The following is a 26,377-nucleotide window of genomic DNA, read 5'->3' as shown; positions in this document are numbered from 1 at the left end:
CCTGCTAGGTCCACCTTCTTAGGGAAACCCTCTGCAGAGGAGCTGACAGAGCCAGGAACTTGTGAGTTGCGTGTGTCCACTCAGGCATCATTCATGCTTGTTCTGCAGGCAGTTCCTGTCAGAAGGAGGAGGCGCAGCAGGAGCGCCGGGGGGCGGAAGACGGTGCCTCAGTGCCTCTCTCCTTCTGACATTGTTAAAGAAAACACAACAAATTTATAAGTATGTAGATAATTACATGTAGATAATGTCCTCAAGTTCTGTATAACCACTTTTCCCTCTCTCTGTGTTTGTGTTAAGAGAATTTTTATTTTAGTTAAATCATTAAAGTAAGAAACAAGTATGCCTTATAATCAAGTGTTTATATATTTTCACACGGTAAAGCTTACTGTTGAAAAGAACACAATGTATTCCTTGCTTAAGTGTGTGAGATGTTTGACAAAGACAGGACATATACATGCATTCTTTACTTCAGTGTCTGCGATGTCAGATAAGCATGAATACTGCTGTGTCGTTGTTTTTCAGTTTGTGTGCAGAAGTTAGATAGCTAAGACAATGCCTGAGCTCTCCCCTCTTCAGTTGAAAGAGGAAGTATTATGTAACCCATTTTGCCTTATAAATAAAGCGAGTAAACGGTGCTCGGTGTGTTAGTCTGCTCAGAGACTCTCACCCGTGCGCACGTCTTTGAAACTCTGAGTCGGTCTGCCAGTGTCTCATTTCTCTCTTACTGTGTTTGAACAAATTGTCAACCCTTGACATTTAATTGGTCCTTCGTAGCCGGAGAACTGACTGTTATTTTAACGTCTAGTTTTCCACAGACGGTCTCCATCGGATCCTGACGTCGTGACGCCTGCGCTGGAAGAAATCTGATCAGTAAAACGAAAAACCCGGGAACGTGAATTCGATCTCCGGTCAGCGTTCGGCCTTCACGGCTCCAGGACCCGATGAGCACCGGATCTTAAAACGCAGCGCCACAGTAGAGGTGAATATGACACGCATTCCACCAAGCGCTAAAATACGTTGATATTGAGATTTTCCTTTAAGTAGTGTGTAAACCTAGGTACGCCGACAGATCTCAGTGTCCATGCGGGACTAAGAAGACGACAGGCAAGAGCGAAATTCTAGAAAAATCGCTATTAAAAGTTCCGGTCGCTCTGGGAGTGGCTGCAACGGAACAGGTTTCCGGTCACTCAAGAAGAGTGGCTGAAGGTGAAGGTGTTACACAAATAAATAGGCCTACGGAAAATCTCAATAAAAATCATAGAAACGCGCTTTGTTTGTGAGGAGTGAGTTGTTTTTACGACCCAATACGCGGTCGAACCACTTCTCAAACTGTTTTCCTGTGTACACTCACGTATTGGTAAAGGTGGAAAAAAGGGTTGTGCTTCATCACGTAAAATTGATAACCGCTCTCTCAATTAGTGGGAGAGTAGAAGGCTGTTATCGAAAACCCATTCTCACTTTTTCATGCCAAAGAAGGTGTCACAGTTCTGACGTAATTAGTTCAAAATGGGTAACTCTAAAACTAAAGTAAAATTAACAGCAGATGAAGGATGGTTGGAAAAAAACTGTCCAAATGCAGGAAGAGTCAGTGCAAATAGGTGGAGAAATCCACATAAAATTTATTGCCCAGCCTGGCAAGGCAAATGCAATCAAGAATCAATAACTGCTTTAAAGGCTGCTTTACAAAAAGAATTATTTGAGGAAAAGAGCCAAAAGAAAAAAGCAAAACGCTTAGCAGAATGGCACCTTTTCAAGGCGTGGATGGTAGAAAACGATAAACGCATTGCTAAACGTGCCCAAAAGCAGGAAACTAAAGATAAACAGAAAACTGCAGGAGAAGAAAAACCGTACCCCCCTCCTTATGCTCTTCAGCCTGCACAGCCTGCAGCAACTGCACCTAACCTTACGTCAGCACTTCCTGTAAGCTCTCCTCACAAACCTTTTGTTTCAAATCCCTATATGGAGGCCAGACAACAACTTGATCTTATGACTAAGCATGGTCATTCCAAAAAAAACAGAAATTGTAGGTCAGTTTCCAATGGTAGCCTTATCTAACCCCAGGTACGGTCAACCCACTGGTCCCCCAGACGCCCAAGGAGTCATACCAGTAGACGGTGAGCCTTTAATTTATGCATTCCGACCCTGGTCTCATAAAGACAGAGAGAATGTACTAAAAGATGTGCCACCCCTTAAAGAAGGCTTCCGGCCGTGGCGAGATGCAGTGGAATTGATCCGTCAGGGGTGGGGTTTAAATGGTCATGAGATGCATCAAGTTTTTCAAGATTTATTAGGTTTAAGTCTTCCTAGAGCTAGAGGTCAATTTACAGGAAATGATTTAAACGGTGACGTGTTGGGGCCAGACACTCCCCAATTAATACAGGAGCTTAATAACTTGTATGGCAGAATAGAAGTTATTTTAGCCCCAAGGCCAGATTATGGAAAGATAGGAGAGTGCAAACAAAAGGAAGGAGAGACAGCATCAGACTATTTGGATCGCCTACGCCCAGTTTTCAGACAAAACTCAGGGCTAAATTATGATGCCGATCCACTGTCTGCTTTTCAACAACAATTAAAAAATGCCTTCCTAAATGGTCTACTGCCTAAGATAAAAGCACATGTAGACAAACACTGGGTCACTCAAAATACAGGAACCTTGCCTGAAGCCCTACAATATGCTGAGCATGCAGTCAAAATTCAAAAACAAAAAGAAAAAACAGAAGGAGTTTTCATGATTGATCCAGAGACAGGCTTTATAGCCTTCTCAGGACAGCAACACACGGCAGGTTTTAAGCAAAGTAGGGGAAAGCAAAAAGCAGGACAAAGAAGAGATAGAAGAGATATGAGATGTTATAACTGTGGTAAAATCGGGCACTTTGCTCGAAACTGTAGAAATGTAAGCCAAGAACAGGAAGGTGGAGATGACAGGCGCAGACGCCGTGATGAATGACTAGCACAAGAAAAGGGAAGTGAAACAAGTGAAGGGGAAGTTTACAACATTGAACAACTGCTGCTAGGCTCAGAAGCAAAGCCCACCGTTATAGTGCACGTTAACGGGGTCCCAATAAAATTCCTTTGCGACACAGGTGCTTGTAAAACTGTCCTAACAGTAGAAGTCCCAAATTTAACCTCTTCAAAAGATACCTTAATCGTGAAATCAGCCTCAGGACATGTGACAAAACAGCATCTAACCGACCCCCTTTTTATGTCACATAGAGATAGTGGCCGTGCCTGCAAAAATCAGTGCATCTATGATCCATCTTGTCCACTAAATTTGTTAGGAAGAGATGCTTTAACAAAATTAAAAATAGGAGTTTTTCCTGAAGAAAGTGGCATGAAAGCCAGACTCCTACTCTCTGAAAGTCAGAGCCAAACTGAAGATATTTTTGTTTGTGAAGGTTTAGGTGAGCCAAATTATTACTGGGCCTTAGATTTACCAAAACTTGAACCATTAGAGGCCAAAGCTAATATGTACTTACCTGAGCACTCACATAGACAGGACCCAGCAAAATATCACAACACCTTGTGGTATAAATATGTCCCAGGTCCAGACAAAATTTATGATCAACAAGTGCACAGACTAGGACCGCAAAAACTAGTCCTACAACACCTGTATGTGACACAGAGTGGTAATGCAGTATGCTCAGTGTTACAGACAGATGCAGTGCAGCGCTTAAATAAGATATGCAACCCTCATGTATCTGTTGCACGCAACGACCAAACGCCTTGGTCTGAGTTAGGCACAGTGCTGAGAAATGTAGAAATGGACAGATATGACAAAATAGAGTGTGAGGACTGGCAAAAAGGCCGTAGAACTGGGTGCATGAGGCTAACGCTGTGTTGGCCGGTGACAGCCACACCAGCCACACATTTAGCCACAACAGAGCAAGATGAATGACAAGTATTAACAATTGAAGCACATCCAGAACTAGAGAAGCTGCCACAAACATTATGGTCTCAAGGACCCACGGATGTAGGCCTAATAAAAGGAGCAGATCCAGTAGTGGTGAAAACTACAACCTCATATAGGCCTGTAAAACCACAATATCCCTTGAGTGCAGAGGCAAAAGAAGGTATCAGACCAGTCATAGCAGAGATGCAAAAAGCAGGTATTCTCGTGAAAACTAATGAAGCCACGTGTAATACACCAATTTTTCCAGTAAAAAAGGCTAATACAGGAAAATATCGCTTAGTTCATGATCTAAGAGCAATAAATGAGGTAACAGAGCAAATACCTCCAGTGGTTGCAAATCCACACACAATTCTAAATCAAGTAACACCAAAAGAACGGTGGTTCTCTGTAATAGACTTGTCCAATGCCTTCTTCTCTGTACCTCTGCACCCTGACTCACAGAAGTTATTCGGATTCACCTTTGACAATCAAAAGTATACTTATACAAGGTTGCCTCAGGGATTCCAGAATAGCCCAACTCTGTATGCAGAGGCTTTGAGAAAATCAATGTCATCTTGTACGCTCCCTGCCCCAGGGCAGTTCTTGTTGTATGTAGATGATATATTGATCACAGGCCATACAAAAGATGAGTGCAAAGAAAACACATTAACAGTTTTGCAACATCTCGCAGAGCAAGGCCATAAAGTGTCACAGCATAAACTGCAATTGTGGAGCCAGGAAGTAACATACCTTGGCCACAAATTGACAGGACAAGGCAGGCAGCTGTTAGAGAGCAGAAAGATAGCAGTCCAAAATGCCCCAAAACCAGTAACTAAACAACAAATGATGAGTTTTTTAGGACTGTGCAATTTCTGTAGATGCTGGATTCCAGAATACGCATTACTAGCTCAACCACTACAGAACCTCATTTATGGTAAAGATCTAGCATTAAAAGACAAAGTACAATGGACTCCAGAAGCAGAAAAAGCTTTCGTTGATTTGAAAATAGCACTGCAGACATGTACCGTCTTAGCATTACCAGACTATGGAAAACCTTTCGTTCTCCATGTTGATGGTGCAGGAGGGTATATGAAAGCAGTCTTAACTCAAGCTTTTGGAGAAAAACAACGTCCATTAGCTTTCTACTCATGCAAACTTGACTCTGTAGCTGCTGGATTACCTACCTGTGTTCAGGCATGCGCAGCAGCAGCAGAGGCAGTTAAAAAATGTGCAGACATTGTTCTAGGACATAAATTGATCATCAAAGTCCCACATGCAGTGACCTCTATTTTGCTCCAAGCGAACCTCTCTTTCCTCACGCATGCAAGACAACTTTCTTATGTGGGGATTCTACTTACACAATCACACATAAAAATAGAGAAGTGTGGCCAGCTAAACCCAAGTACACTTTTGCCGACTTCTCTGGACGGAGAACAACACTGTTGCATTCAAAAATTAGAGGAAGATACAAAACCTCGCACTGATATATACAGCTCCCCCCAGAGCAGTTTCAGTAATGTTTTTGTGGACGGCTCAGCGTCAAAAGACATTCACGGTAGAAATTGTGTGGGTTATGCGGTCACAACTGTTGATAAAGTGATAGAAGCAAAAGCTCTCAGCTCCTCAAACTCTGCTCAAAGCGCAGAACTAACCGCAGTCATCAGAGCATGTACTTTATATAAGGGTCAAAGTGTTAATGTTTACACAGTCAGTCAATATGTCTATTCAGCAGTTCATCATTTCGCTAAAATATGGCATAACAGAGGAATGACAACTTCCTCAGGCAACACAGTTCAACATGCAAACCTTCTAAAAAAGCTATTAGAAGTAATAACGTTGCCAAAAGAATTAGCACTATGCAAATGTGCAGCTCATCAAAAGGATGACACAGAAATTACGAGAGGAAATAACTTTGCTGACAAAGCAGCAAAAGCAGCTGCAGAAAAACAAATTGATGTTTTAACAACAGAAACCATAGATCTAATACCTTTAGAAATACTAGCAGATGCACAGAAAACAGCATCGCTGAGTGAACAAAAATCTTGGGTGAAAGATGGAGCAGAATTAAAAGACAACCTTATGATGTGTAATGGCAAACCAGTGCTTCCAAAATCTTTGCATAGAACTGCTGCTTTAGTGACACATGGGAAAACTCATGTGTCATCAGGAGGGATGATTAATATTCTTAATAAACAATTCTATACAAAAAATTTTGAAAGTTCAGCACAAGAGTTTATCAGAACATGTATGATTTGCCAAAGACACAACGCACAGGGAAATCTACGTCCAAAGCGAGGGCATTTCCCTATACCACCGCATCCATTTCACACTGTCCACATGGATTTCATAGAATTAAATGAATCACAATCCTCCAAATATGCACTTGTGATAATTGATGTATTTTCCAAGTGGCCAGAAATATACCCAGTGAAAAAAGCAGATGCAATATCAGTAGCAAAATGTCTATGTAATCATTTTATTCCAACGTACGGTATTCCATCTCTGATAAGATCAGACAATGGCACACATTTTGTAAATGAAGTAATAAGTAAAGTTTCTGAAGCTTTAGGCTTCAGCATAAAACATCACTGTTCTTATCATCCACAAAGTGCAGGATTAGTCGAGAGAACTAACGGCACAATTAAACAAAGGTTGAGGAAATGTATGGAAGAGACTAAAAAACCTTGGCCTGAATGTCTAAGCTTGGTTAAATTATGGATGAGAATAACTCAAGGAACAGGTGGTCTAACGCCATTTGAAATCGTACATGGCAGACATTTTCCACTCCCCATAATGAGTGAGCCAATTAATAAATCTATTGCAGAAACAACAATGGCAGAATGGATGACAAAACTATTTGAGAATAAAGAAGTGAGATTAAGCAATCAACTGCCGAGTGACTTTTCTTCAGTTTCTTGCAGGTTGAACCCCGGTGATTGGATTCTGATTAAAGTCCTCCAGCGGAAAAACTGGAGTGCTCCAAAGTGGGAAGGTCCCTTCCAGGTGCTACTTACCACACCCACGGCGTGTAAGATAGCCGAACGAGTTTCGTGGATTCATCAATCCCACGTGAAGAAAGTGTTTGCACCACAATAAGACGCCGGTTCCCCTGACTCTTACGTGAACCCCTGCTGGAGGACAGGGCTGAACGGGTTTCCCGCCCTGTGCTTCCTCGGCAGTGCTACTCACGTGGGAGCTCGGGTGTGCCTGGTCGCCCTGAAGATCAGACTGACCTATCCCACCGAAGAGCAGAACCAATAATAACACCAGGGACGCCTGAATAAAATCTCAACAAGATGACTGAGGAAAACAACCTGATAAATCCAGAAGAAGAACCAGCTTCAGAATCAATGCTAGCACCAGTTCCAGCCCCAAAGCTGTTGTGCTTGGGCGCTTGTGACATCAAACGAAAACTACTCATGTGCTACATATTCTGTCTAATGGCTATCCTCCTGATGACGACACTCTTTTGGTTGATGCCCAGTGGAACCCACAAGACAGTACCAATTATTCTCCGACCTAAGAGGTGGACCCACGACAACTCGCACCTGAAGGAGATAGACAAAGAACACAACCACCCGTGGCTGAACAATGCATGGTACCGGTATGTCCATGACAGAGTGCACAGAGAAGACAATGCCGCAAACTGCTATGTCTGCTCACATATGCCCACGACAGCACTCCATGCCACAGTGTATGGAAAACCCCCAACCAAGGCTGAAGCACTCTGCATATATGACAAAGCCATTACCGGGACCTGCTCAACACCAGGAAAACCTGTGATGGTGATAGGTGGATCCATAAAGGACCAAAACAGCAACACATGCCACAACACTACACAATATATAGTCCCACAGAGTGTAAAGTCTTTAATCTACAACATAACAAACTGCACCCACCAGTACCCAAATATAAACTACACCTGCAATGAAGCCTACTGGGTGCATATAAACGTCAGCCATAGAAAACTGAAATCATTCTCAGTTGTTTTGCCACCTGACATACAACACCCAGTGTGCTTTAACTTCACAGGAGCAACCGGACAAACAGGTACGCCCCAGGGTCTGAAGAAATTAGGACAAAACCGAAACTGCTCCATGATCCTGGCGGCACCAGATTGGGATGGCATCGGCTCATCGACAGGTACATACTGGGTACAGGGCGCAGCTTGGGCGTGTGGCCTGAAAGTCTATTTCATGCTGCCACCAAACAGCACCGGACTCTGTGCCCCTGTTCTGGTATCTGACCACACCTTTAAGATGTCAGTGAACATCAACACCAGAGCTAAACGTAGCACAGGCCTCAAGCCCCATGATCCATATCTTGGTTCTGATGTACCAGATGACTTCAAACTCTGGACCAAGAGCCAGAAGGTAATACACGCTTTGTTTCCATGGATAGGAGTAGGGAAACACGCACTACGGATAGAAACCCTGGACTATCGTTTTGGATTATTTTTAAATGCTTCAACCCGCATTAATCAAGGACAGAATGAAGAAATTGATGCAATTCGCATCACTGTCATGCAGCACCGAGTGGCTTTAGACATCATTCTCGCAGAGAAAGGTGGTCTCTGCGTATTGTTTAACACTACATGTTGTACCTACATACCTGATAACATCCATTCATTAAACATGACAAATGCTTTGAATGTTTTGAAACAACTGAGCGGCTCTTGGAAATCTCTACTGATTAAAGGCCTGTTGGCCCTTTTCAGTGTGATGTTACTATTTTGCCTTTTCATTGCTTGTATTATCCCATGTTTGAGAAGCATAATGACAAACATGTTCAAGCGTATGTTAGGAAACCATGTCTTGGCTCAGTCAGTTATGGAGGATCCCTATCGTCAGTATGGTATGCTGAGTGTGGGAGAGAGAGAAGAAAATCTCTATGACAATCTTGACAAGCTTGTTGTTTAATTATTTCACTGAATGACGTGCAAGTTGAAAATGTGACTAACAAGTGACTATGCATTGAGTAAAACATGTGAAATATATTAACATCAGGAGGGAATGTTAAGAGAATTTTTATTTTAGTTAAATCATTAAAGTATAATCAAGTAGAAACAAGTATGCCTTATAATCAAGTGTTTATATATTTTCACACGGTAAAGCTTACTGTTGAAAAGAACACAATGTATTCCTTGCTTAAGTGTGTGAGATGTTTGACAAAGACAGGACATATACATGCATTCTTTACTTCAGTGTCTGCGATGTCAGATAAGCATGAATACTGCTGTGTCGTTGTTTTTCAGTTTGTGTGCAGAAGTTAGATAGCTAAGACAATGCCTGAGCTCTCCCCTCTTCAGTTGAAAGAGGAAGTATTATGTAACCCATTTTGCCTTATAAATAAAGCGAGTAAACGGTGCTCGGTGTGTTAGTCTGCTCAGAGACTCTCACCCGTGCGCACGTCTTTGAAACTCTGAGTCGGTCTGCCAGTGTCTCATTTCTCTCTTACTGTGTTTGAACAAATTGTCAACCCTTGACAGTTTGTTTCTCGTTCGTCGTTGTGTGTGTGTTTGTGTGCATCTGTCTCTTTCAAACAGGTGCCGGTCCTCACCTCTGCAGTGCTGCCGTCTCCTGTAGCGCTGCATGGTTCTAAGCTAAGTTTCCTTTCCTTTTTCTGTTCTCTCAGATTTTGTCCTCAGGTTTGAAGTGTCTGTGTTGTGCAGCTGGTCTGGTCTGTCTCTAGACAGTTCAGGCTTCACCCACTAGTTAAATGGTGGAGGCTCACAGCGACATACTCAACACACAAGTTTCTGAACTCTGCATGAGGGTTTCTCCGACGAAGTGAGGGCCGTGAGGCACAGCTCCCCGTCCCCCGGTGACCCTGCTAGGTCCACCTTCTTAGGGAAACCCTCTGCAGAGGAGCTGACAGAGCCAGGAACTTGTGAGTTGCGTGTGTCCACTCAGGCATCATTCATGCTTGTTCTGCAGGCAGTTCCTGTCAGAAGGAGGAGGCGCAGCAGGAGCGCCGGGGGGCGGAAGACGGTGCCTCAGTGCCTCTCTCCTTCTGACATTGTTAAAGAAAACACAACAAATTTATAAGTATGTAGATAATTACATGTAGATAATGTCCTCAAGTTCTGTATAACCACTTTTCCCTCTCTCTGTGTTTGTTTCTCGTTCGTCGTTGTGTGTGTGTTTGTGTGCATCTGTCTCTTTCAAACAGGTGCCGGTCCTCACCTCTGCAGTGCTGCCGTCTCCTGTAGCGCTGCATGGTTCTAAGCTAAGTTTCCTTTCCTTTTTCTGTTCTCTCAGATTTTGTCCTCAGGTTTGAAGTGTCTGTGTTGTGCAGCTGGTCTGGTCTGTCTCTAGACAGTTCAGGCTTCACCCACTAGTTAAATGGTGGAGGCTCACAGCGACATACTCAACACACAAGTTTCTGAACTCTGCATGAGGGTTTCTCCGACGAAGTGAGGGCCGTGAGGCACAGCTCCCCGTCCCCCGGTGACCCTGCTAGGTCCACCTTCTTAGGGAAACCCTCTGCAGAGGAGCTGACAGAGCCAGGAACTTGTGAGTTGCGTGTGTCCACTCAGGCATCATTCATGCTTGTTCTGCAGGCAGTTCCTGTCAGAAGGAGGAGGCGCAGCAGGAGCGCCGGGGGGCGGAAGACGGTGCCTCAGTGCCTCTCTCCTTCTGACATTGTTAAAGAAAACACAACAAATTTATAAGTATGTAGATAATTACATGTAGATAATGTCCTCAAGTTCTGTATAACCACTTTTCCCTCTCTCTGTGTTTGTTTCTCGTTCGTCGTTGTGTGTGTGTTTGTGTGCATCTGTCTCTTTCAAACAGGTGCCGGTCCTCACCTCTGCAGTGCTGCCGTCTCCTGTAGCGCTGCATGGTTCTAAGCTAAGTTTCCTTTCCTTTTTCTGTTCTCTCAGATTTTGTCCTCAGGTTTGAAGTGTCTGTGTTGTGCAGCTGGTCTGGTCTGTCTCTAGACAGTTCAGGCTTCACCCACTAGTTAAATGGTGGAGGCTCACAGCGACATACTCAACACACAAGTTTCTGAACTCTGCATGAGGGTTTCTCCGACGAAGTGAGGGCCGTGAGGCACAGCTCCCCGTCCCCCGGTGACCCTGCTAGGTCCACCTTCTTAGGGAAACCCTCTGCAGAGGAGCTGACAGAGCCAGGAACTTGTGAGTTGCGTGTGTCCACTCAGGCATCATTCATGCTTGTTCTGCAGGCAGTTCCTGTCAGAAGGAGGAGGCGCAGCAGGAGCGCCGGGGGGCGGAAGACGGTGCCTCAGTGCCTCTCTCCTTCTGACATTGTTAAAGAAAACACAACAAATTTATAAGTATGTAGATAATTACATGTAGATAATGTCCTCAAGTTCTGTATAACCACTTTTCCCTCTCTCTGTGTTTGTTTCTCGTTCGTCGTTGTGTGTGTGTTTGTGTGCATCTGTCTCTTTCAAACAGGTGCCGGTCCTCACCTCTGCAGTGCTGCCGTCTCCTGTAGCGCTGCATGGTTCTAAGCTAAGTTTCCTTTCCTTTTTCTGTTCTCTCAGATTTTGTCCTCAGGTTTGAAGTGTCTGTGTTGTGCAGCTGGTCTGGTCTGTCTCTAGACAGTTCAGGCTTCACCCACTAGTTAAATGGTGGAGGCTCACAGCGACATACTCAACACACAAGTTTCTGAACTCTGCATGAGGGTTTCTCCGACGAAGTGAGGGCCGTGAGGCACAGCTCCCCGTCCCCCGGTGACCCTGCTAGGTCCACCTTCTTAGGGAAACCCTCTGCAGAGGAGCTGACAGAGCCAGGAACTTGTGAGTTGCGTGTGTCCACTCAGGCATCATTCATGCTTGTTCTGCAGGCAGTTCCTGTCAGAAGGAGGAGGCGCAGCAGGAGCGCCGGGGGGCGGAAGACGGTGCCTCAGTGCCTCTCTCCTTCTGACATTGTTAAAGAAAACACAACAAATTTATAAGTATGTAGATAATTACATGTAGATAATGTCCTCAAGTTCTGTATAACCACTTTTCCCTCTCTCTGTGTTTGTTTCTCGTTCGTCGTTGTGTGTGTGTTTGTGTGCATCTGTCTCTTTCAAACAGGTGCCGGTCCTCACCTCTGCAGTGCTGCCGTCTCCTGTAGCGCTGCATGGTTCTAAGCTAAGTTTCCTTTCCTTTTTCTGTTCTCTCAGATTTTGTCCTCAGGTTTGAAGTGTCTGTGTTGTGCAGCTGGTCTGGTCTGTCTCTAGACAGTTCAGGCTTCACCCACTAGTTAAATGGTGGAGGCTCACAGCGACATACTCAACACACAAGTTTCTGAACTCTGCATGAGGGTTTCTCCGACGAAGTGAGGGCCGTGAGGCACAGCTCCCCGTCCCCCGGTGACCCTGCTAGGTCCACCTTCTTAGGGAAACCCTCTGCAGAGGAGCTGACAGAGCCAGGAACTTGTGAGTTGCGTGTGTCCACTCAGGCATCATTCATGCTTGTTCTGCAGGCAGTTCCTGTCAGAAGGAGGAGGCGCAGCAGGAGCGCCGGGGGGCGGAAGACGGTGCCTCAGTGCCTCTCTCCTTCTGACATTGTTAAAGAAAACACAACAAATTTATAAGTATGTAGATAATTACATGTAGATAATGTCCTCAAGTTCTGTATAACCACTTTTCCCTCTCTCTGTGTTTGTTTCTCGTTCGTCGTTGTGTGTGTGTTTGTGTGCATCTGTCTCTTTCAAACAGGTGCCGGTCCTCACCTCTGCAGTGCTGCCGTCTCCTGTAGCGCTGCATGGTTCTAAGCTAAGTTTCCTTTCCTTTTTCTGTTCTCTCAGATTTTGTCCTCAGGTTTGAAGTGTCTGTGTTGTGCAGCTGGTCTGGTCTGTCTCTAGACAGTTCAGGCTTCACCCACTAGTTAAATGGTGGAGGCTCACAGCGACATACTCAACACACAAGTTTCTGAACTCTGCATGAGGGTTTCTCCGACGAAGTGAGGGCCGTGAGGCACAGCTCCCCGTCCCCCGGTGACCCTGCTAGGTCCACCTTCTTAGGGAAACCCTCTGCAGAGGAGCTGACAGAGCCAGGAACTTGTGAGTTGCGTGTGTCCACTCAGGCATCATTCATGCTTGTTCTGCAGGCAGTTCCTGTCAGAAGGAGGAGGCGCAGCAGGAGCGCCGGGGGGCGGAAGACGGTGCCTCAGTGCCTCTCTCCTTCTGACATTGTTAAAGAAAACACAACAAATTTATAAGTATGTAGATAATTACATGTAGATAATGTCCTCAAGTTCTGTATAACCACTTTTCCCTCTCTCTGTGTTTGTTTCTCGTTCGTCGTTGTGTGTGTGTTTGTGTGCATCTGTCTCTTTCAAACAGGTGCCGGTCCTCACCTCTGCAGTGCTGCCGTCTCCTGTAGCGCTGCATGGTTCTAAGCTAAGTTTCCTTTCCTTTTTCTGTTCTCTCAGATTTTGTCCTCAGGTTTGAAGTGTCTGTGTTGTGCAGCTGGTCTGGTCTGTCTCTAGACAGTTCAGGCTTCACCCACTAGTTAAATGGTGGAGGCTCACAGCGACATACTCAACACACAAGTTTCTGAACTCTGCATGAGGGTTTCTCCGACGAAGTGAGGGCCGTGAGGCACAGCTCCCCGTCCCCCGGTGACCCTGCTAGGTCCACCTTCTTAGGGAAACCCTCTGCAGAGGAGCTGACAGAGCCAGGAACTTGTGAGTTGCGTGTGTCCACTCAGGCATCATTCATGCTTGTTCTGCAGGCAGTTCCTGTCAGAAGGAGGAGGCGCAGCAGGAGCGCCGGGGGGCGGAAGACGGTGCCTCAGTGCCTCTCTCCTTCTGACATTGTTAAAGAAAACACAACAAATTTATAAGTATGTAGATAATTACATGTAGATAATGTCCTCAAGTTCTGTATAACCACTTTTCCCTCTCTCTGTGTTTGTTTCTCGTTCGTCGTTGTGTGTGTGTTTGTGTGCATCTGTCTCTTTCAAACAGGTGCCGGTCCTCACCTCTGCAGTGCTGCCGTCTCCTGTAGCGCTGCATGGTTCTAAGCTAAGTTTCCTTTCCTTTTTCTGTTCTCTCAGATTTTGTCCTCAGGTTTGAAGTGTCTGTGTTGTGCAGCTGGTCTGGTCTGTCTCTAGACAGTTCAGGCTTCACCCACTAGTTAAATGGTGGAGGCTCACAGCGACATACTCAACACACAAGTTTCTGAACTCTGCATGAGGGTTTCTCCGACGAAGTGAGGGCCGTGAGGCACAGCTCCCCGTCCCCCGGTGACCCTGCTAGGTCCACCTTCTTAGGGAAACCCTCTGCAGAGGAGCTGACAGAGCCAGGAACTTGTGAGTTGCGTGTGTCCACTCAGGCATCATTCATGCTTGTTCTGCAGGCAGTTCCTGTCAGAAGGAGGAGGCGCAGCAGGAGCGCCGGGGGGCGGAAGACGGTGCCTCAGTGCCTCTCTCCTTCTGACATTGTTAAAGAAAACACAACAAATTTATAAGTATGTAGATAATTACATGTAGATAATGTCCTCAAGTTCTGTATAACCACTTTTCCCTCTCTCTGTGTTTGTTTCTCGTTCGTCGTTGTGTGTGTGTTTGTGTGCATCTGTCTCTTTCAAACAGGTGCCGGTCCTCACCTCTGCAGTGCTGCCGTCTCCTGTAGCGCTGCATGGTTCTAAGCTAAGTTTCCTTTCCTTTTTCTGTTCTCTCAGATTTTGTCCTCAGGTTTGAAGTGTCTGTGTTGTGCAGCTGGTCTGGTCTGTCTCTAGACAGTTCAGGCTTCACCCACTAGTTAAATGGTGGAGGCTCACAGCGACATACTCAACACACAAGTTTCTGAACTCTGCATGAGGGTTTCTCCGACGAAGTGAGGGCCGTGAGGCACAGCTCCCCGTCCCCCGGTGACCCTGCTAGGTCCACCTTCTTAGGGAAACCCTCTGCAGAGGAGCTGACAGAGCCAGGAACTTGTGAGTTGCGTGTGTCCACTCAGGCATCATTCATGCTTGTTCTGCAGGCAGTTCCTGTCAGAAGGAGGAGGCGCAGCAGGAGCGCCGGGGGGCGGAAGACGGTGCCTCAGTGCCTCTCTCCTTCTGACATTGTTAAAGAAAACACAACAAATTTATAAGTATGTAGATAATTACATGTAGATAATGTCCTCAAGTTCTGTATAACCACTTTTCCCTCTCTCTGTGTTTGTTTCTCGTTCGTCGTTGTGTGTGTGTTTGTGTGCATCTGTCTCTTTCAAACAGGTGCCGGTCCTCACCTCTGCAGTGCTGCCGTCTCCTGTAGCGCTGCATGGTTCTAAGCTAAGTTTCCTTTCCTTTTTCTGTTCTCTCAGATTTTGTCCTCAGGTTTGAAGTGTCTGTGTTGTGCAGCTGGTCTGGTCTGTCTCTAGACAGTTCAGGCTTCACCCACTAGTTAAATGGTGGAGGCTCACAGCGACATACTCAACACACAAGTTTCTGAACTCTGCATGAGGGTTTCTCCGACGAAGTGAGGGCCGTGAGGCACAGCTCCCCGTCCCCCGGTGACCCTGCTAGGTCCACCTTCTTAGGGAAACCCTCTGCAGAGGAGCTGACAGAGCCAGGAACTTGTGAGTTGCGTGTGTCCACTCAGGCATCATTCATGCTTGTTCTGCAGGCAGTTCCTGTCAGAAGGAGGAGGCGCAGCAGGAGCGCCGGGGGGCGGAAGACGGTGCCTCAGTGCCTCTCTCCTTCTGACATTGTTAAAGAAAACACAACAAATTTATAAGTATGTAGATAATTACATGTAGATAATGTCCTCAAGTTCTGTATAACCACTTTTCCCTCTCTCTGTGTTTGTTTCTCGTTCGTCGTTGTGTGTGTGTTTGTGTGCATCTGTCTCTTTCAAACAGGTGCCGGTCCTCACCTCTGCAGTGCTGCCGTCTCCTGTAGCGCTGCATGGTTCTAAGCTAAGTTTCCTTTCCTTTTTCTGTTCTCTCAGATTTTGTCCTCAGGTTTGAAGTGTCTGTGTTGTGCAGCTGGTCTGGTCTGTCTCTAGACAGTTCAGGCTTCACCCACTAGTTAAATGGTGGAGGCTCACAGCGACATACTCAACACACAAGTTTCTGAACTCTGCATGAGGGTTTCTCCGACGAAGTGAGGGCCGTGAGGCACAGCTCCCCGTCCCCCGGTGACCCTGCTAGGTCCACCTTCTTAGGGAAACCCTCTGCAGAGGAGCTGACAGAGCCAGGAACTTGTGAGTTGCGTGTGTCCACTCAGGCATCATTCATGCTTGTTCTGCAGGCAGTTCCTGTCAGAAGGAGGAGGCGCAGCAGGAGCGCCGGGGGGCGGAAGACGGTGCCTCAGTGCCTCTCTCCTTCTGACATTGTTAAAGAAAACACAACAAATTTATAAGTATGTAGATAATTACATGTAGATAATGTCCTCAAGTTCTGTATAACCACTTTTCCCTCTCTCTGTGTTTGTTTCTCGTTCGTCGTTGTGTGTGTGTTTGTGTGCATCTGTCTCTTTCAAACAGGTGCCGGTCCTCACCTCTGCAGTGCTGCCGTCTCCTGTAGCGCTGCATGGTTCTAAGCTAAGTTTCCTTTCCTTTTTCTGTTCTCTCAGATTTTGTCCTCAGGTTTGAAGTGTCTGTGTTGTGCAGCTGGTCTGGTCTGTCTCTAGACAGTTCAGGCTTCACCCACTAGTTAAATGGTGGAGGCTCACAGCGACATACTCAACACACAAGTTTCTGAACTCTGCATGAGGGTTTCTCCGACGAAGTGAGGGCCGTGAGGCACAGCTCCCCGTCCCCCGGTGACCCTGCTAGGTCCACCTTCTTAGGGAAACCCTCTGCAGAGGAGCTGACAGAGCCAGGAACTTGTGAGTTGCGTGTGTCCACTCAGGCATCATTCATGCTTGTTCTGCAGGCAGTTCCTGTCAGAAGGAGGAGGCGCAGCAGGAGCGCCGGGGGGCGGAAGACGGTGCCTCAGTGCCTCTCTCCTTCTGACATTGTTAAAGAAAACACAACAAATTTATAAGTATGTAGATAATTACATGTAGATAATGTCCTCAAGTTCTGTATAACCACTTTTCCCTCTCTCTGTGTTTGTTTCTCGTTCGTCGTTGTGTGTGTGTTTGTGTGCATCTGTCTCTTTCAAACAGGTGCCGGTCCTCACCTCTGCAGTGCTGCCGTCTCCTGTAGCGCTGCATGGTTCTAAGCTAAGTTTCCTTTCCTTTTTCTGTTCTCTCAGATTTTGTCCTCAGGTTTGAAGTGTCTGTGTTGTGCAGCTGGTCTGGTCTGTCTCTAGACAGTTCAGGCTTCACCCACTAGTTAAATGGTGGAGGCTCACAGCGACATACTCAACACACAAGTTTCTGAACTCTGCATGAGGGTTTCTCCGACGAAGTGAGGGCCGTGAGGCACAGCTCCCCGTCCCCCGGTGACCCTGCTAGGTCCACCTTCTTAGGGAAACCCTCTGCAGAGGAGCTGACAGAGCCAGGAACTTGTGAGTTGCGTGTGTCCACTCAGGCATCATTCATGCTTGTTCTGCAGGCAGTTCCTGTCAGAAGGAGGAGGCGCAGCAGGAGCGCCGGGGGGCGGAAGACGGTGCCTCAGTGCCTCTCTCCTTCTGACATTGTTAAAGAAAACACAACAAATTTATAAGTATGTAGATAATTACATGTAGATAATGTCCTCAAGTTCTGTATAACCACTTTTCCCTCTCTCTGTGTTTGTTTCTCGTTCGTCGTTGTGTGTGTGTTTGTGTGCATCTGTCTCTTTCAAACAGGTGCCGGTCCTCACCTCTGCAGTGCTGCCGTCTCCTGTAGCGCTGCATGGTTCTAAGCTAAGTTTCCTTTCCTTTTTCTGTTCTCTCAGATTTTGTCCTCAGGTTTGAAGTGTCTGTGTTGTGCAGCTGGTCTGGTCTGTCTCTAGACAGTTCAGGCTTCACCCACTAGTTAAATGGTGGAGGCTCACAGCGACATACTCAACACACAAGTTTCTGAACTCTGCATGAGGGTTTCTCCGACGAAGTGAGGGCCGTGAGGCACAGCTCCCCGTCCCCCGGTGACCCTGCTAGGTCCACCTTCTTAGGGAAACCCTCTGCAGAGGAGCTGACAGAGCCAGGAACTTGTGAGTTGCGTGTGTCCACTCAGGCATCATTCATGCTTGTTCTGCAGGCAGTTCCTGTCAGAAGGAGGAGGCGCAGCAGGAGCGCCGGGGGGCGGAAGACGGTGCCTCAGTGCCTCTCTCCTTCTGACATTGTTAAAGAAAACACAACAAATTTATAAGTATGTAGATAATTACATGTAGATAATGTCCTCAAGTTCTGTATAACCACTTTTCCCTCTCTCTGTGTTTGTTTCTCGTTCGTCGTTGTGTGTGTGTTTGTGTGCATCTGTCTCTTTCAAACAGGTGCCGGTCCTCACCTCTGCAGTGCTGCCGTCTCCTGTAGCGCTGCATGGTTCTAAGCTAAGTTTCCTTTCCTTTTTCTGTTCTCTCAGATTTTGTCCTCAGGTTTGAAGTGTCTGTGTTGTGCAGCTGGTCTGGTCTGTCTCTAGACAGTTCAGGCTTCACCCACTAGTTAAATGGTGGAGGCTCACAGCGACATACTCAACACACAAGTTTCTGAACTCTGCATGAGGGTTTCTCCGACGAAGTGAGGGCCGTGAGGCACAGCTCCCCGTCCCCCGGTGACCCTGCTAGGTCCACCTTCTTAGGGAAACCCTCTGCAGAGGAGCTGACAGAGCCAGGAACTTGTGAGTTGCGTGTGTCCACTCAGGCATCATTCATGCTTGTTCTGCAGGCAGTTCCTGTCAGAAGGAGGAGGCGCAGCAGGAGCGCCGGGGGGCGGAAGACGGTGCCTCAGTGCCTCTCTCCTTCTGACATTGTTAAAGAAAACACAACAAATTTATAAGTATGTAGATAATTACATGTAGATAATGTCCTCAAGTTCTGTATAACCACTTTTCCCTCTCTCTGTGTTTGTTTCTCGTTCGTCGTTGTGTGTGTGTTTGTGTGCATCTGTCTCTTTCAAACAGGTGCCGGTCCTCACCTCTGCAGTGCTGCCGTCTCCTGTAGCGCTGCATGGTTCTAAGCTAAGTTTCCTTTCCTTTTTCTGTTCTCTCAGATTTTGTCCTCAGGTTTGAAGTGTCTGTGTTGTGCAGCTGGTCTGGTCTGTCTCTAGACAGTTCAGGCTTCACCCACTAGTTAAATGGTGGAGGCTCACAGCGACATACTCAACACACAAGTTTCTGAACTCTGCATGAGGGTTTCTCCGACGAAGTGAGGGCCGTGAGGCACAGCTCCCCGTCCCCCGGTGACCCTGCTAGGTCCACCTTCTTAGGGAAACCCTCTGCAGAGGAGCTGACAGAGCCAGGAACTTGTGAGTTGCGTGTGTCCACTCAGGCATCATTCATGCTTGTTCTGCAGGCAGTTCCTGTCAGAAGGAGGAGGCGCAGCAGGAGCGCCGGGGGGCGGAAGACGGTGCCTCAGTGCCTCTCTCCTTCTGACATTGTTAAAGAAAACACAACAAATTTATAAGTATGTAGATAATTACATGTAGATAATGTCCTCAAGTTCTGTATAACCACTTTTCCCTCTCTCTGTGTTTGTTTCTCGTTCGTCGTTGTGTGTGTGTTTGTGTGCATCTGTCTCTTTCAAACAGGTGCCGGTCCTCACCTCTGCAGTGCTGCCGTCTCCTGTAGCGCTGCATGGTTCTAAGCTAAGTTTCCTTTCCTTTTTCTGTTCTCTCAGATTTTGTCCTCAGGTTTGAAGTGTCTGTGTTGTGCAGCTGGTCTGGTCTGTCTCTAGACAGTTCAGGCTTCACCCACTAGTTAAATGGTGGAGGCTCACAGCGACATACTCAACACACAAGTTTCTGAACTCTGCATGAGGGTTTCTCCGACGAAGTGAGGGCCGTGAGGCACAGCTCCCCGTCCCCCGGTGACCCTGCTAGGTCCACCTTCTTAGGGAAACCCTCTGCAGAGGAGCTGACAGAGCCAGGAACTTGTGAGTTGCGTGTGTCCACTCAGGCATCATTCATGCTTGTTCTGCAGGCAGTTCCTGTCAGAAGGAGGAGGCGCAGCAGGAGCGCCGGGGGGCGGAAGACGGTGCCTCAGTGCCTCTCTCCTTCTGACATTGTTAAAGAAAACACAACAAATTTATAAGTATGTAGATAATTACATGTAGATAATGTCCTCAAGTTCTGTATAACCACTTTTCCCTCTCTCTGTGTTTGTTTCTCGTTCGTCGTTGTGTGTGTGTTTGTGTGCATCTGTCTCTTTCAAACAGGTGCCGGTCCTCACCTCTGCAGTGCTGCCGTCTCCTGTAGCGCTGCATGGTTCTAAGCTAAGTTTCCTTTCCTTTTTCTGTTCTCTCAGATTTTGTCCTCAGGTTTGAAGTGTCTGTGTTGTGCAGCTGGTCTGGTCTGTCTCTAGACAGTTCAGGCTTCACCCACTAGTTAAATGGTGGAGGCTCACAGCGACATACTCAACACACAAGTTTCTGAACTCTGCATGAGGGTTTCTCCGACGAAGTGAGGGCCGTGAGGCACAGCTCCCCGTCCCCCGGTGACCCTGCTAGGTCCACCTTCTTAGGGAAACCCTCTGCAGAGGAGCTGACAGAGCCAGGAACTTGTGAGTTGCGTGTGTCCACTCAGGCATCATTCATGCTTGTTCTGCAGGCAGTTCCTGTCAGAAGGAGGAGGCGCAGCAGGAGCGCCGGGGGGCGGAAGACGGTGCCTCAGTGCCTCTCTCCTTCTGACATTGTTAAAGAAAACACAACAAATTTATAAGTATGTAGATAATTACATGTAGATAATGTCCTCAAGTTCTGTATAACCACTTTTCCCTCTCTCTGTGTTTGTTTCTCGTTCGTCGTTGTGTGTGTGTTTGTGTGCATCTGTCTCTTTCAAACAGGTGCCGGTCCTCACCTCTGCAGTGCTGCCGTCTCCTGTAGCGCTGCATGGTTCTAAGCTAAGTTTCCTTTCCTTTTTCTGTTCTCTCAGATTTTGTCCTCAGGTTTGAAGTGTCTGTGTTGTGCAGCTGGTCTGGTCTGTCTCTAGACAGTTCAGGCTTCACCCACTAGTTAAATGGTGGAGGCTCACAGCGACATACTCAACACACAAGTTTCTGAACTCTGCATGAGGGTTTCTCCGACGAAGTGAGGGCCGTGAGGCACAGCTCCCCGTCCCCCGGTGACCCTGCTAGGTCCACCTTCTTAGGGAAACCCTCTGCAGAGGAGCTGACAGAGCCAGGAACTTGTGAGTTGCGTGTGTCCACTCAGGCATCATTCATGCTTGTTCTGCAGGCAGTTCCTGTCAGAAGGAGGAGGCGCAGCAGGAGCGCCGGGGGGCGGAAGACGGTGCCTCAGTGCCTCTCTCCTTCTGACATTGTTAAAGAAAACACAACAAATTTATAAGTATGTAGATAATTACATGTAGATAATGTCCTCAAGTTCTGTATAACCACTTTTCCCTCTCTCTGTGTTTGTTTCTCGTTCGTCGTTGTGTGTGTGTTTGTGTGCATCTGTCTCTTTCAAACAGGTGCCGGTCCTCACCTCTGCAGTGCTGCCGTCTCCTGTAGCGCTGCATGGTTCTAAGCTAAGTTTCCTTTCCTTTTTCTGTTCTCTCAGATTTTGTCCTCAGGTTTGAAGTGTCTGTGTTGTGCAGCTGGTCTGGTCTGTCTCTAGACAGTTCAGGCTTCACCCACTAGTTAAATGGTGGAGGCTCACAGCGACATACTCAACACACAAGTTTCTGAACTCTGCATGAGGGTTTCTCCGACGAAGTGAGGGCCGTGAGGCACAGCTCCCCGTCCCCCGGTGACCCTGCTAGGTCCACCTTCTTAGGGAAACCCTCTGCAGAGGAGCTGACAGAGCCAGGAACTTGTGAGTTGCGTGTGTCCACTCAGGCATCATTCATGCTTGTTCTGCAGGCAGTTCCTGTCAGAAGGAGGAGGCGCAGCAGGAGCGCCGGGGGGCGGAAGACGGTGCCTCAGTGCCTCTCTCCTTCTGACATTGTTAAAGAAAACACAACAAATTTATAAGTATGTAGATAATTACATGTAGATAATGTCCTCAAGTTCTGTATAACCACTTTTCCCTCTCTCTGTGTTTGTTTCTCGTTCGTCGTTGTGTGTGTGTTTGTGTGCATCTGTCTCTTTCAAACAGGTGCCGGTCCTCACCTCTGCAGTGCTGCCGTCTCCTGTAGCGCTGCATGGTTCTAAGCTAAGTTTCCTTTCCTTTTTCTGTTCTCTCAGATTTTGTCCTCAGGTTTGAAGTGTCTGTGTTGTGCAGCTGGTCTGGTCTGTCTCTAGACAGTTCAGGCTTCACCCACTAGTTAAATGGTGGAGGCTCACAGCGACATACTCAACACACAAGTTTCTGAACTCTGCATGAGGGTTTCTCCGACGAAGTGAGGGCCGTGAGGCACAGCTCCCCGTCCCCCGGTGACCCTGCTAGGTCCACCTTCTTAGGGAAACCCTCTGCAGAGGAGCTGACAGAGCCAGGAACTTGTGAGTTGCGTGTGTCCACTCAGGCATCATTCATGCTTGTTCTGCAGGCAGTTCCTGTCAGAAGGAGGAGGCGCAGCAGGAGCGCCGGGGGGCGGAAGACGGTGCCTCAGTGCCTCTCTCCTTCTGACATTGTTAAAGAAAACACAACAAATTTATAAGTATGTAGATAATTACATGTAGATAATGTCCTCAAGTTCTGTATAACCACTTTTCCCTCTCTCTGTGTTTGTTTCTCGTTCGTCGTTGTGTGTGTGTTTGTGTGCATCTGTCTCTTTCAAACAGGTGCCGGTCCTCACCTCTGCAGTGCTGCCGTCTCCTGTAGCGCTGCATGGTTCTAAGCTAAGTTTCCTTTCCTTTTTCTGTTCTCTCAGATTTTGTCCTCAGGTTTGAAGTGTCTGTGTTGTGCAGCTGGTCTGGTCTGTCTCTAGACAGTTCAGGCTTCACCCACTAGTTAAATGGTGGAGGCTCACAGCGACATACTCAACACACAAGTTTCTGAACTCTGCATGAGGGTTTCTCCGACGAAGTGAGGGCCGTGAGGCACAGCTCCCCGTCCCCCGGTGACCCTGCTAGGTCCACCTTCTTAGGGAAACCCTCTGCAGAGGAGCTGACAGAGCCAGGAACTTGTGAGTTGCGTGTGTCCACTCAGGCATCATTCATGCTTGTTCTGCAGGCAGTTCCTGTCAGAAGGAGGAGGCGCAGCAGGAGCGCCGGGGGGCGGAAGACGGTGCCTCAGTGCCTCTCTCCTTCTGACATTGTTAAAGAAAACACAACAAATTTATAAGTATGTAGATAATTACATGTAGATAATGTCCTCAAGTTCTGTATAACCACTTTTCCCTCTCTGTGTTTGTTTCTCGTTCGTCGTTGTGTGTGTGTTTGTGTGCATCTGTCTCTTTCAAACAGGTGCCGGTCCTCACCTCTGCAGTGCTGCCGTCTCCTGTAGCGCTGCATGGTTCTAAGCTAAGTTTCCTTTCCTTTTTCTGTTCTCTCAGATTTTGTCCTCAGGTTTGAAGTGTCTGTGTTGTGCAGCTGGTCTGGTCTGTCTCTAGACAGTTCAGGCTTCACCCACTAGTTAAATGGTGGAGGCTCACAGCGACATACTCAACACACAAGTTTCTGAACTCTGCATGAGGGTTTCTCCGACGAAGTGAGGGCCGTGAGGCACAGCTCCCCGTCCCCCGGTGACCCTGCTAGGTCCACCTTCTTAGGGAAACCCTCTGCAGAGGAGCTGACAGAGCCAGGAACTTGTGAGTTGCGTGTGTCCACTCAGGCATCATTCATGCTTGTTCTGCAGGCAGTTCCTGTCAGAAGGAGGAGGCGCAGCAGGAGCGCCGGGGGGCGGAAGACGGTGCCTCAGTGCCTCTCTCCTTCTGACATTGTTAAAGAAAACACAACAAATTTATAAGTATGTAGATAATTACATGTAGATAATGTCCTCAAGTTCTGTATAACCACTTTTCCCTCTCTCTGTGTTTGTTTCTCGTTCGTCGTTGTGTGTGTGTTTGTGTGCATCTGTCTCTTTCAAACAGGTGCCGGTCCTCACCTCTGCAGTGCTGCCGTCTCCTGTAGCGCTGCATGGTTCTAAGCTAAGTTTCCTTTCCTTTTTCTGTTCTCTCAGATTTTGTCCTCAGGTTTGAAGTGTCTGTGTTGTGCAGCTGGTCTGGTCTGTCTCTAGACAGTTCAGGCTTCACCCACTAGTTAAATGGTGGAGGCTCACAGCGACATACTCAACACACAAGTTTCTGAACTCTGCATGAGGGTTTCTCCGACGAAGTGAGGGCCGTGAGGCACAGCTCCCCGTCCCCCGGTGACCCTGCTAGGTCCACCTTCTTAGGGAAACCCTCTGCAGAGGAGCTGACAGAGCCAGGAACTTGTGAGTTGCGTGTGTCCACTCAGGCATCATTCATGCTTGTTCTGCAGGCAGTTCCTGTCAGAAGGAGGAGGCGCAGCAGGAGCGCCGGGGGGCGGAAGACGGTGCCTCAGTGCCTCTCTCCTTCTGACATTGTTAAAGAAAACACAACAAATTTATAAGTATGTAGATAATTACATGTAGATAATGTCCTCAAGTTCTGTATAACCACTTTTCCCTCTCTCTGTGTTTGTTTCTCGTTCGTCGTTGTGTGTGTGTTTGTGTGCATCTGTCTCTTTCAAACAGGTGCCGGTCCTCACCTCTGCAGTGCTGCCGTCTCCTGTAGCGCTGCATGGTTCTAAGCTAAGTTTCCTTTCCTTTTTCTGTTCTCTCAGATTTTGTCCTCAGGTTTGAAGTGTCTGTGTTGTGCAGCTGGTCTGGTCTGTCTCTAGACAGTTCAGGCTTCACCCACTAGTTAAATGGTGGAGGCTCACAGCGACATACTCAACACACAAGTTTCTGAACTCTGCATGAGGGTTTCTCCGACGAAGTGAGGGCCGTGAGGCACAGCTCCCCGTCCCCCGGTGACCCTGCTAGGTCCACCTTCTTAGGGAAACCCTCTGCAGAGGAGCTGACAGAGCCAGGAACTTGTGAGTTGCGTGTGTCCACTCAGGCATCATTCATGCTTGTTCTGCAGGCAGTTCCTGTCAGAAGGAGGAGGCGCAGCAGGAGCGCCGGGGGGCGGAAGACGGTGCCTCAGTGCCTCTCTCCTTCTGACATTGTTAAAGAAAACACAACAAATTTATAAGTATGTAGATAATTACATGTAGATAATGTCCTCAAGTTCTGTATAACCACTTTTCCCTCTCTCTGTGTTTGTTTCTCGTTCGTCGTTGTGTGTGTGTTTGTGTGCATCTGTCTCTTTCAAACAGGTGCCGGTCCTCACCTCTGCAGTGCTGCCGTCTCCTGTAGCGCTGCATGGTTCTAAGCTAAGTTTCCTTTCCTTTTTCTGTTCTCTCAGATTTTGTCCTCAGGTTTGAAGTGTCTGTGTTGTGCAGCTGGTCTGGTCTGTCTCTAGACAGTTCAGGCTTCACCCACTAGTTAAATGGTGGAGGCTCACAGCGACATACTCAACACACAAGTTTCTGAACTCTGCATGAGGGTTTCTCCGACGAAGTGAGGGCCGTGAGGCACAGCTCCCCGTCCCCCGGTGACCCTGCTAGGTCCACCTTCTTAGGGAAACCCTCTGCAGAGGAGCTGACAGAGCCAGGAACTTGTGAGTTGCGTGTGTCCACTCAGGCATCATTCATGCTTGTTCTGCAGGCAGTTCCTGTCAGAAGGAGGAGGCGCAGCAGGAGCGCCGGGGGGCGGAAGACGGTGCCTCAGTGCCTCTCTCCTTCTGACATTGTTAAAGAAAACACAACAAATTTATAAGTATGTAGATAATTACATGTAGATAATGTCCTCAAGTTCTGTATAACCACTTTTCCCTCTCTCTGTGTTTGTTTCTCGTTCGTCGTTGTGTGTGTGTTTGTGTGCATCTGTCTCTTTCAAACAGGTGCCGGTCCTCACCTCTGCAGTGCTGCCGTCTCCTGTAGCGCTGCATGGTTCTAAGCTAAGTTTCCTTTCCTTTTTCTGTTCTCTCAGATTTTGTCCTCAGGTTTGAAGTGTCTGTGTTGTGCAGCTGGTCTGGTCTGTCTCTAGACAGTTCAGGCTTCACCCACTAGTTAAATGGTGGAGGCTCACAGCGACATACTCAACACACAAGTTTCTGAACTCTGCATGAGGGTTTCTCCGACGAAGTGAGGGCCGTGAGGCACAGCTCCCCGTCCCCCGGTGACCCTGCTAGGTCCACCTTCTTAGGGAAACCCTCTGCAGAGGAGCTGACAGAGCCAGGAACTTGTGAGTTGCGTGTGTCCACTCAGGCATCATTCATGCTTGTTCTGCAGGCAGTTCCTGTCAGAAGGAGGAGGCGCAGCAGGAGCGCCGGGGGGCGGAAGACGGTGCCTCAGTGCCTCTCTCCTTCTGACATTGTTAAAGAAAACACAACAAATTTATAAGTATGTAGATAATTACATGTAGATAATGTCCTCAAGTTCTGTATAACCACTTTTCCCTCTCTCTGTGTTTGTTTCTCGTTCGTCGTTGTGTGTGTGTTTGTGTGCATCTGTCTCTTTCAAACAGGTGCCGGTCCTCACCTCTGCAGTGCTGCCGTCTCCTGTAGCGC

The 26,377-nt window shown here is 47.5% G+C and overlaps 1 protein-coding gene across 3 annotated transcripts; it reads left to right on the top strand.

Annotated features, from left to right (window-relative positions):
- Positions 1–634: 634 nt before the first annotated feature.
- Positions 635–9,251, top strand: LOC146640313 (uncharacterized). 3 transcript variants are annotated; one of them, XM_085400135.1, is made up of 2 exons: positions 635–979; positions 6,811–9,251. In XM_085400135.1, the coding sequence occupies exon 2, from the start codon at positions 7,186–7,188 to the stop codon at positions 8,806–8,808; it is 1,623 nt and encodes a 540-aa protein (XP_085256261.1). In that variant the 5' UTR covers positions 635–979; positions 6,811–7,185; the 3' UTR covers positions 8,809–9,251. The 3 variants fall into 3 exon arrangements, with proteins under 3 accessions (XP_085256261.1, XP_085256260.1, XP_085256259.1); XM_085400134.1 differs by having other exon boundaries at positions 6,801–9,251; XM_085400133.1 differs by having other exon boundaries at positions 635–4,539; positions 5,895–9,251.
- Positions 9,252–26,377: the final 17,126 nt, after the last annotated feature.

The sequence above is a fragment of the Rhamphochromis longiceps genome, unplaced genomic scaffold (genome assembly GCF_057381845.1).
Source record: "Rhamphochromis longiceps isolate RC_006_pf unplaced genomic scaffold, R_longiceps_female_GT1.1 unmapped_scaffold_9, whole genome shotgun sequence".
NCBI lineage: Eukaryota > Metazoa > Chordata > Actinopteri > Cichliformes > Cichlidae > Rhamphochromis > Rhamphochromis longiceps.
The sequence above is the reverse complement of the archived record's forward strand: the minus strand, read 5'-3'. Positions and strand labels throughout refer to the sequence as shown.

Coding starts and splice junctions, on each gene's coding strand:
- LOC146640313 (XM_085400135.1), top strand. CDS start 7,186: ATGACTGAGGAAAACAACCTGATAAATCCAGAAGAAGAACCAGCTTCA.